The 12207-nt window shown below is 40.0% G+C and overlaps 1 protein-coding gene across 2 annotated transcripts in view; it reads right to left on the bottom strand.

The window, feature by feature from the left end:
* LOC126406623 (adhesion G protein-coupled receptor A3) overlaps positions 1-12207 on the bottom strand; it is a 240138-nt gene that overhangs the window by 180310 nt on the left and 47621 nt on the right. For both annotated transcript variants that reach the window (XR_007571729.1, XM_050071035.1), the window contains exon 7: positions 1863-2076. Coding sequence is in view for 1 of the 2 variants with exons in the window: in XM_050071035.1 (XP_049926992.1) it covers positions 1863-2076 (214 nt within the window). In the remaining variant the exon portion in view is untranslated. The remainder of the gene's footprint in view (positions 1-1862; positions 2077-12207) is intronic.

Below are 12207 nucleotides of genomic sequence, written 5' to 3'. Positions count from 1 at the left end.
CGTAGACAACGGCAGCATTTCTCCAACCACGTAGCGAGCCACAAGCTCCGTGGCTTCTTTCAGACTGATAGGTTTAACGTTATCTCCGTTATTAGAACCAAACGACAGCCATTGCTGTTTCGGAGCTGAAGGACCAGCGTTCTAAAAGTAACGGAAGTAACTGATGTCTGAAAAAATGTAAATGAAAATGTATTTAAGTATTTGATTACTCAAACAGCAAGCTAACGCGTTAGGTTACTCGTTACTGCAAAAAGTAATCAGAGTACTCTAACGCATTACTTTGTAACGCGTTATACCCAACTCTGCTAGTAACATGAATTTATGTTATTTATGTTATTATTAATTTAGTTTAAGTTGCTTGCTCTGTAAGCAGCTGTTGTTGAAGCAAAAGATGGAGCTAGGTAGTGTTTGCTTTTAGATATTGAAACTATGCATCACTGCATGTGTTATCTTTTTTAAGCTGATGGTTTTGCATGTAAAATCTAAATCTGCAAAATAACTAGTGAATATAGCTGTCAAATGAAATGTAGTCAGTTAAAAAATCTAACATTTCTCCTTGAAACGCACTGAGGTAATTAAGTGTAAAGTAGCAGAAAGGTGATATAAGCCTCAAAATTGTACTCAAGTACAGTATCTCAGGCTCCACCACTGTTGATAATGGTAGGCAATAAGTGGTGAATGACACAGTATTACATTGACCCTTATTGATGAATGCCTCAATAAAAATAGACCATGCCAAGAAACATCACTGCTGAGACACTGAAACCTCACTAAAAGATCTCTCTTCTACGCTGTAATCCAATTATTCAAGGCAGTGCTTTCACCACAGGGATCACTGAGAATGTCAAACACTGAGCTGGTACATAATGAAAAGAAAAAATATTGATATTTGTAGCGTTTTCAGTCAGGGGAATGGTATACCTTCCCAGAAATGGAGCGGAAAAGTAGCTGGCATTCTTGTTGCCAAATAAACCACACAACAAGAGGCGTTCTGGCCCTGTTGACACAGGGATACATATTTCTGTCAGCACTCCATCAATATTTATGTTAGAGAGGCCGAGTCAGAGCAGGCAGCAGTTAAACTAATCAACAGCAATGTGCTTCTGCGTCTGAGCCCTGTTGCCACAGCATTACGTCAAATGCACTTACTGTAACGCACACACACAGACACACACACTCACATCTGTACGCGCTGCAGACCACCAAGAAAACAAAGACAGGAAGAGGATGGAGGCTTGCGGCAATGTCTTCTATCAAAAAATGTGCGAAACCAGCGTTGCCAGTCTACTTTATCACCGCAATTATGATTCAGCATCTGTTCCCCTTAGCGTGTGATCAGCTAGCGCCGGCGCTGGGGGAGCGGCTGCGTGGCCAACCTCTAGAGACGAGCCGCAGATTGCTCTGAGGTGTTGGCACGCCGCCAAGCCAATTCTGTCCTGTCCTTTCAGATCCTTATCAAGGGCGCCAATAACAAAAGGTAAATCACAGCTCCTATGGGTGAGTGAGGGATAGAGACAGGGATGTCTGTGTGTGTGTATACGTTACATCTGTGTCTGTGTGTGACTTGCAGTGACCCCCGTGAACATGTGTGGGCTGAATGAATGAACATCTGCGATGTACATTGTTTGCAAGTGCACATGTGCGTGTTTCTCTGTGTAACATGATGAGACTGTTTATGCAGCAGATTATTTGCATGTGTATTTTTATCTGCATGAGTGGTCTTAAAAACATCCTTGGAAGTGTGTGTATGTGTGACAGTGCAACAGGCCAGTTAGCAGCTAATCAGCTCTCAGCTCACATTCCCCCATCCTTCCTCCATCCTCCCTCCTCGCCTCCCCCTCCTCTCTCCTCCATGCGTGTACCTGGTGAGCAGGCAGCAGTCGTGAAGCAGGGTTTCCTCCACGTAGACACCCCGGTCCTCCTGCGTGGTCACAATGTGGCCGTTGTGACGCCACCACAGCTCCACCGAGGGGTCCAGGTAGGAGGCGGTGCACTGCAGGGGTAGGCGGTCTCCACGAAAAACCAGCTGCCTCTGGGAGGGGATGAGCTGGAAGAGGGGCATCTCCAGAGGTCCATCTGGAAGACGAGGAGAGGATAAAACAGGAAGGTCAGCTTGTAAACCTTCCTTCCCCCTTCCAGAGGAGGGAAGGCAGAGAGTCTTTCATAGAGGTCATTCTTCCATCCTTGGGAGAAGAAGACAGAGGCAGAATGGAGGGTTTGAAAGGATACGTGTTCGATGGGATTTTCCCTCTCTTGCAAGAGATGTTTAAATTTACAAATGTGGAATTACATGCATGGATTGAAATCAGACTCATATCAACCCTGCACATATTACCATAAACACTATCCCGTGCACCTACACACAATTACGTGTGCAAGCTCCCAAAATATCGTCAACACATACACATACACAAACACACACAAACACATTCTGTCAAGGTCACACTCCTCCCCCGACGTTCCCACATGTTGTTGCTGTTGCTGTGTGAGATGAACAGCAACTGATAAAGAAGAACAGCCTTGAGCGCTCCCCTGGACTCTCCTTGACTCCTTACATGTTCACAATGGAAGCCTGCCGCAACACCAGTGATAGGATTACTTACCTAGCAGCTGGCTAAGTCCTCAAGCCTTTTTGCCAGAGAATACGGCTACGATAAGAATGAGATTAGAAAGCAAGGGAGAGTGTTTAGCTCGGTGCCAGAATATGGAAAGGGGCGTTGATTTTTTTTGTGAAAATCCTTCTGGAGATGATTGATCTAATCTTACCACAGATACAGAACATACAAGACAATGCAGTGTATCATGATGAACCTGTGGAGATGTATCAGTGTTGCCTGGTTAAGTGAGCATAGTACTGGCCATGTACCTTTTTTTTTGATCCAGGATAAGCCATGTGCCTTGCCAGCTCGGGAATTCCTTCGGAGCGCGTTTGTTCATACAAGACATTTCCTTGGACGTGCTCCAAAGAGCAGCGTAAGCAAGCGCTTTGCCTTCACTTGTATTCCAATCAATTGTGGATGTTTCTGCTGACAGGCAATTCGATATAGGGGGTCATAAAATCTTTTATTGCTCCGTGTATTGGTTGGAAAAAAGAAAAGAATACTGGAGGATCCATGTCAGGTGATGTGGCTGAATATCTGCAGCCCACAACTTAACATTTCCCTTGGGCAGAAAAGAGTCGTGAGCATGTTTATGGTAATGCATAACCCGCTAAGCAATCACGGATATTAACACATGCAGAGCTTTGACCTCAATTTTCTACATAAGTAATTCATAATCATAGGTGCATAATCAAAAGTGCCATGCTTTCGAGAGTAACATTAAAAATCTGTCACTAATATTGGCCCTTCCATGATGACATCTCTGTGTAATTACTTGAGCTGACCCTGTTAGAGTGCTAAGACTCTATGATAGTCTTCGGCGACGGTAGCTGAGGCTTTGTTATCTCCCGCGGGTGGCACACAGCAGAAACAGCATGGGGGCCATTGACTGTTGACTTGGCTGATGCTGATACTGTTGAAACAACGCTTTGAGCCAAGGATCAGAGTGTGGCTGCTTGCCTTCGCCCGTTGGACACTGCCAGAGCAAAATGCAATTATTGGTTGTGTGTGTGTGTGTGTGTGTGTGTGTGTAGCAGAAGGAGAGGAAGAGAGATGGAGACAGGGACAGAGGCATAATGATATGTATGCCTGTATGTGTGAGTGTGAGTATATTAGCAGTGTGGCTCAGTATACAGAACAAACACTGATGCATCCTGACTAACAGGGCTTTGTTAGCGTACAGCTAATTTATTAACAGTACCAGTCTTTCACAATGGAGCCTCCAGTGTGCTTTTACAGTGATTAATTAAACAGCAAATTCTTTAAATCCTTTAAGGGGATCTATTATGCTTTTCCTTATTTACTGTCATATATATAACGTTACAGAGTTGGTTGTTCATATTAATCGTGGCCAAAGTTCCAAATAATGAGGTCAACATATGTAAAAGTAATCCATGTGAGGAAGAACTATTATGAATACTCTGTTTCCAATGATTTTTAAACTGTCGAGTCAGCTCGCGATGGATTTCTTTATATGGTCATTTGCTCTGGTCATCCTACTGCAAGTGTTTACATTACATAGCCTATACTGCTACATGTAGCTCCGAGCTGACGTCAGGGAAACTGGTAATCTTGGTTGCAGATGTTAATTTCTCCTCAATTTTGAATCATATTCCTGCTGGAAAATGTCAGGTTGTGAAGATTTTGTTTTAGAAGCTTTAATTGGTTATTTTTTTTACAGTTATTCCAGCTGCAAATACACTGCTACATGTAGCTATGTGCTAACATCAGGGAAACATGTAATCTTGGATGCTGATGTTGTTCATATGTTCCTGATTTCAGATCATGATCCTGCTGGAACATGTCAGGATGTGTTTAAAAGCTTTTATTGGTGATTTTTTACAATTATTCCCTGCTGCAAATACACTGCTACATGTAGCTACATGCTAACATCAGGGAAACATGTAATCTTGGATGCTGACGTTCATATCTCCCTGATTTCAGATCATGATCCTGCTGGAACATGTCCGGATGTGTTTAAAAGCTTTTATTAGTGATTTTTCACAGCAGAAAGTACCGCTGTACTCTATTACAATCATTACCTGGCTGCAATGACAGTGCAGACTGTATAGACGCCAAGATATGGAAGACCTGAAAAATGCTTTTACAGAAGTGGAGGGGAGTTAGAGGAACAGGTACTAACATGGAGCACTTCAGACATAGGGTGAACAGTGTCCCAGCACAGACAGTATGAGGAAAATTAAGTATTGTTTGACCATTAAACATGTAAAGCATATCCCATTTAAATGTTTGATGAAATCAAAGCCCGTTTTGATGATATTAATGGATTCAGACTGCCTTCATACTGCATGCATGTAATCAAGCTCATTTTTATCTCATTGATAACAGCCTCACAGTTTACTGTTTGCTCTCTTCACACTATATCAGAGCTGTATTAAGTTACTGCTGATGCTAATGGAACATCCTATTGCTGCTGCTTTACATTAAACAGTTCTTATTGTGAAGTAGCCACGGGATATGTAATGTGTTTGTTACCGCAGGTAGTAGTGACGGCAATCAATCAAAAATGTGCTACAAAACAAGACAGTGATCATTAAAGAGCTTGATTTTTTACCCCAAATCTCAAGGATTTTAAATTTGCCAGGCAATAATTTTATTTCTGTTCTGTCTTTGAATTTCAAAACTTTCAAAATTTCAAAAATTTGTTTAAATACTTTTAAAAATGTACTTTGCATTGTTTGATTTACTTAACTGTACGCCTATTATACTCCATCTCACATTCATATACATATCATTATATAGTCATTATAGTTATATGCATATCATATTCATCTTCATTTATTTCCTGCTTTAACATTTACACGCTTTAATGTTTTAACATTATGTGTGCGCGGCATGTCACTTAAAAATTTAATGTCCAACCCACAGGGAGACAACAGGAGCTTTGATTGGCCAGCTGTGCTTTTTTTCAAATCTTTCTCATCGTCTTTCTAAACTAGACCATGGCTTTATGAAAGCAGATGTCTTGGGTTACAAACAACAGGAGGTATATCATTAATTCACAGGAGGAATCGATAAGGGAATCGATAAAGAATCGGATCGATAAGCAGAATCGATAATGGCACTGATATCAATAAAATCCTATCAATTCCCATCCCTACCCACACCAGGCTCCATAATTCTCTGCACCTGTTACTATTACAGTTATTATGGCAATTGTTGGGATTTTTAAGTCCACTGACAATACTTTTTTTTTTGGTAAAAATGAATAATGGTATGTATAGGCAGCTGTAAGTGATTGATGGGTTCCTTTCCTTTCCTTGTTTACTCACACAACAAAGGTTTAACTTTTGAATTTTGAGCAGACATACTCCTTACTGGTGTCCCTATGCTGCTACTATAGTCGCTTCATTATTTCTTTCTCAAAGCAACAGATTGTAAACAAGGTGTGGTGTGGCTAAACTTCAAAGACCCCTACGACAGACTGTACTGAGTTATATTTCATGTTATTTTGAAATCATTAAATCATTAGAGACACACCACAGGCTGAAAGAAATGGGCCTGCATGTGAAATTTAATTTAATGACATGATGCCCATAAAGGGCAATTGCACTGCTGTGTCATCATGCAATAAATACTGCTATAGAAAGCAGAGGCTTGTCCTGCAGTGCATAACACGCCATGTTAGCTCCGGACTTTATGTCTGTGCTGTGGCTCTCACCCCAGCAGTTTTAAAGAAACAGAAGGACGTGACTAGATGAGTCCAGCAGACGCCTGCCCTGACCTCAACACAGGAAGCACCTGATCCTGGCAGGAAACTGCGTGCGCTCCTCCGTTCCCCCTCATTTGCAGGCAGTACCCGACCTGTATCAGCGTAGGGACAAGGGCTCATTGCTGGAATGTATGGTGCAGACATCTGCTACCCATCACGCTGAGGCCGCTGGAGAAAGAAACAGATGCATCTTCTGTGACACGTCTTCATAAAAACAATGGGGGGAAAATCTCTGCGGAGAAATATTAATATTTTCGATGGTATGTGAGTGTGGAAGAGAGATATTTTCCTCCTATCCCATCATTTTTGTTGATAACAAGAACCTTGCATCAGGTGCTGAGCGATATCCTATACGCGGAGCCTTAACAAGGTCCTGGCCGGTGTACACGGCTGGACGACATTCCTTTACCAAGTAAAGCCTTATGAAAATAATAACCATCAAATAACATTAAAAAATGCGGTTGTTAGAGCACCGCACTGTGTCCAATTGAAAATTGTTTGTTGCCAAGTGAATGAATATGGTATTGTAAGATGGAGTTGTGCTGTGGAGAGGTGGATGGATCCAAGCATGGTGAGAGCAGGGAGCCCAGAACGTTATCATTGTAATCCCATAATGGATGCTTTAGGGCCTGAAAGGAGCGCTCCTCGTCCTGCCACTGGATTCCACTCATGGCTCTTTGTCTGTGGACTGCGCAGAATTACCCTGTAATTGCTTTGGATTGTTCTGTGTAAATGAAAAACACATACAATTAGGATTACATAGAATAACTCCAGAGTGTCTGCGGTGCAGACGTCTCAGGACAGCGCTGTCTGTCTGTGCACGTAAACTGCACCGGGGGGGGGCGGGGGGGGGGCATGTATATGCTGCAGATTGGGACACATTTTCCTCATTACTTCTCTGCAAACTGTGTCACATCATGCATACAGTGCATCTTCATATAATGTCCCCTCACTTCACACATACACACATGCACAAACACACACAGGCATACCCTACTACTAACCAATGATTTTCTCATTCCAGAGCAATATCCCCTGCGTGAACCAGATGTAAGGAGAAGAGGAGGATGATTCTATCACATATGAGATACAATTCCCCTGTGGACCGCAGCACGGAGCAGGGAGATAGAGCAACGGAGGGGAGACAGGGAGGGAGGCACGGGGAGATTGCCTGTCTGTAACCAGTCTTTCAGAAAAAAGAAAGTAAAGACTCTTGGATTTCTAACTGTAGCTAACAGCTTCCAGTCACAAAGAGGCCATTTTGTTCTTCTTAAAAACTCTGTTTGATGCACCCACTGCAACTTTGTCTGTCTCTATCTTTCAGTCTTTAGATTCATTTAGTTTTTTAAGTGTTATAGTTTGCAAATAGCGTGCATATTAAAACTTCTACAAATTCATCAGCCTCTTGAAACACACTGTACAACTCCACTAGCATTCTAAAAATGAAACAAGGACAGATAAGTTTTGTCTCGCTGTGCAATCTTCTTTATTTTTTCTGTCTTTCTCAGCATTTCTTGTGTTTCTCTTCCAGTCTGCTGTAGGTAAGGGCAAACACACACCATGCTGTGAAGTTTTCATATGAAGGACCCCCCCCATTCTCCAAAACTGTAATTATAGGGACGGTTTTGCTGAGCACACCTGATCTTTTCCACCAACCTCTTGCTGCATATTCAGACATTTTCATAACTGGCATCTGCCCAGCACAACTAGTCTCCTGCCACTAGCAACTGAGCAACTTCAGTATAACAACTACCGGCTCAAGTGTTATATGTTTTACTGGAAGAGCTTTGAAGAGAGTGTAGCTCATTTATTTTCCTGGCACTTCTTCAGCTGATCTGAGGATCTGAACGAGCCACCTCTGCAGCACAAGCACCTTCCTCTGGCTTGTAAGGCTATAGCTGCCCCCAACACAAGTGGCACATAATGTGGCAAAGACTGTACAAAGACTGTATCATGAGACAATTTTTGCCTGGGGCTTTCTCTCTGGCAATTTTGCACTAAATCACTGCCTTATATTAGGCCTGTCAAACAGTTCACAGCAGGTGGAGAGATAACAGTGGAGAAGGAAACCTATTATCAGAATAGATTACTTAATCATGTTCTCATTGTGCTAATCACTTGAAAATGCAATGTTAGTGAAATGAAACTGTTTCTTGTTAATGAGAAGTCTCAGGAGGCATTCCTCAAGTGTAAAGATACCCCTTATCTTATAGATAACTTTTCATCAGAGCTTAGCAAAATGTCCATCTTAAAGGGGACCTATCATGCTCATTTTCAGGTTTCATACTTGTAATAGAAAATGCTTTCATATTTTAATGGTCAAAAATACTTTATTTCCCTCATACCGTCTGTGCTAAAACACCTGAAACACTTTATTTCAGTGCCTGTCTCTTTAAGCCGTCTCCTGAAAAAGCCCAGTCTGCGTTGACTGGTCAGCATTTCTGGGTCTTCCATTTGTTGACGTCTCCACACTGCACAGTAATCACAGTCAGGTTAATGACTGCAACAAAGTAGGCTATAGCTGCACTGTATAATATGAAAAAGCTTCAGACACATCTGAACATGTTTCAGCAGGAATATGAACAACATCAGCAACCAAGACTAGCATGCAATTTTCCCTGGCGTTAGCATGTTGCTACATGTAGCAGTGTACTTGCAGCAAGGAATGACTGTAACGGCGGCACTTTCTGCCATGACAAATCAAGAATAAAAGATTCTAAACCAAAATCTACACAAACAGACATGATCCAGGAGGAATATGATCCGAATTGAGGGGAATACAACAACATTGGCAACCAAGATCAAATTGTTCCCTGACATTAAATTCATACAGGCACAGAGTAGTAAAGAACCTTGCACACTCATGCAAACAAAAGTGAGATATAATAAGATATAATGAGATATTTTGTACCATAATGAAGTTGAGATTAGACTAAAGACTAAGAAAGACTAAAACTTGAAGTAACATTTTTTGTCTTGAAGCTGTAGATCTTTAAGTAGATGTCAAATTATACTGGAGCTTGACTGGAACAGATGCTGAATGTCCTTTGTATACAATTTTTATCTCAATTGCTAATTAATACAAGGCATGTAACATGAACTTCAATTAAGTCGTCTATAGTCATATAATCCATATAAACTCAAAACAAGTCAACTATATTTTGCAGCAAAAAAAAAAGAAAAAGAAAAAAACCTCCAATATTTAGTGGTTAGAGGTTTGATTTAAAATATGTTCCTCACTTTGCTTTAAAAAAGGGCTACACTAATTTTCACTCATGTAGATCATTTCAAGAGTTTTCTCTTTCAGTAATTTCTTAAATTTAATGGATTCAAAATCACATCATATTTACATTTTTTTTAAGTAGATAAGTAAACACCAAGCAGAACCACACAGCCCTAGCATCAGTCTCTGAAATAAAAGACTCAACGTCACTACCTGTTACTCATTTCAAAGGTATGTTAATTTCTCCCTGAGCTTAATCCCCTCAGGAGTTGTAATTAATTACAATTCTAACCTACTAATCTTAAAAAATCAAGATGACTTTGGAGCCTCTTTTGTGAATGATAAACTAAGCCAAGAAGCATTTGTATGCTGTACTCTGTCATTGTTTTTCTTGATAAAATCCACATCGTGAGAATGTGTCCCTTCAAAGAAAGTAAAACTTTTCAGGCATTTCCTATCTGACTGTTTGTGAGACAGACAATTTCAGATCTCAGAGACATGCTGGCTTTCATTATGGCCTCAGACTCAAATAATAATGTACACCTGGGACGCCAGGTGGAATCAATTAATCAACTAATTAACAAAAGTGCTAATTTGGAGGAACATTATTTGGGGACTATGGGTAAGACATCAATTTGATGCTACAAATTTAGTCTGATGGAGGAAAAAATTAAAATGAAAAAATGAAGTACCCTGGCTATAATTATAGCTATAATTTTTATGCAAGATTCTGTAAGACATTACAATACTCATTCAGTTACTTAGAATAGAAAGAATAACAGTGAATGATAATGGCATTACGTACAATGAAATTATTAGTGATAATCAGTCATATGATACTGTATTTTGAGCAAAAAGCTAAATATCTGGTAATATGAAAAACAAAAAATGTTCAAGATATTAGCTTAGCTATTATTAGCTACAAGGCTAACCCTACAGCTATTGTGGTCTGGTTTAAACAGTGTTAGCCAGCTAGGTGTAAAGCATAGATTTTTACTAATAACTAGATACTGGATGCCAAGATGGCGCCTATTCCTTTCAATGGAGTTGTTCACCTTCGCATATGTAAAAAAACGTTTTCTAGCTTCTGGATTTACTCCACAGGATGCTGAACACTGAATATGCGCAGGTGTTTCTCCTGCTGGCCCCGCCCGCAAGTTGCCGCTTGGCTCAAAGATTTAACATCGTGATGATGTCACAGATTTTTAAATTACATTTCTCAGCTTAATATATAACCACCATGACTAAAAAATTTAGAACAGAAAGAGTCATAATTGACCATGTTTGCAGTTCAAGGTGTCCTGTTAACAGTTTTACAGGCGTCTCTTTTACAGTGTTGGTCTATGGGAAAAATGCTTTCTGTGCCGCAGATGATTTTTTTCTTTTTTTTTTTTGCTGCAATACCGTGAGTGGCCACTGGGAAAGATTTGCTGCAAGGCTGAGCTGCTTTCCTGGGGCCTGGTGTAAAGCTAACAACAAGCAAAAACAGTAGCCCTGCAGCTATTTTTATCTTACTAATGTGCAAGCTAATAAGAAATACATTTAATTGCCGGAATGTTAATTTTTATATATATATATATATATATATATATATATATATCAGGGCCGTAACGGTACATGTATTTGTGTCGAACCGTTCGGTACGCAACTTTCGGTTCGGCACAACTCTGTACCGAATTATTGGGTGCAGGGCATTATTTTATTTTATTTTGTTTTATTTTATTTTAATTCCGTTTTTGGGAGCCGAACCACTTAAACATGGCAAGTGAGCCTGACGAACCTGAAGACCCACCCGCAAACCTTAAGTCCTCCGTTCGGGAACACTTTGGTTTCAGGGTAGAATACGAAGATGGAAATAAACAAGTGGACAAGACAAAAGCAGTGTGCCGACGCTGCAGAACAGCGGTCGGGTATGTACTTGGAAACACGTCTAACATGCTAATGCATCTAAAGCGACACCACCCAAGTTTGAACGTTAGCCGGCACGACTAGAAAAAGCAATCTGGTGCAAACTACGATATTGTCGTTGTTTAAAAAGAAAGAGCGTTTCCCTGACCATCGCGCTAAAGAAATAACCAACGCCACTGGAGTTGAGTAAAATTGTTTAAGCTGCACTTTAGATATAAGCATGTTTTGTTTACTGCACTTTAACAAAGTGGGAAAGCTAAGTAAGTTCCTAGTAAAACTGAATCTGAGCAGGCTTTAAAGCTGACCAGCTGCACTATACTTTATTTTATTTGAGTAAAATTGTTTAAGCAGAAATTTATATTATATATTTATTTATTTATTATATATTTATATATTATATATATTTATGATATATTTTTCATTCAAAAAATGTGTTAAAAAAACAGCAGGATTTTATTTTTCACTTTTATATTTCTATTTTCATTCAAACAATGTGAAAAAGCAGGATTTTATATATGTTTGTTTCATTCAAAAATTGTGTAAAAAGAGTTAACTGCTGTGGTGGTACATTTTAATAAGGTTACCAAAAAGTAAAAGATATTTAACAGTTGTCTATTTTTTTCATTACTGTACCGAAAAAAAACGAACCGTGACTTGTGTACCGAGGTACGTACCGAATCGTGATTTTTGTGTACCGTTACACCCCTAATATATATATATATATATATATATAATATATTTTT

The sequence above is a fragment of the Epinephelus moara genome, chromosome 19, assembly GCF_006386435.1.
Source record: "Epinephelus moara isolate mb chromosome 19, YSFRI_EMoa_1.0, whole genome shotgun sequence".
Taxonomy (NCBI): Eukaryota; Metazoa; Chordata; class Actinopteri; order Perciformes; family Serranidae; genus Epinephelus; species Epinephelus moara.
This window is presented reverse-complemented; position numbering and strand designations above follow the sequence as displayed.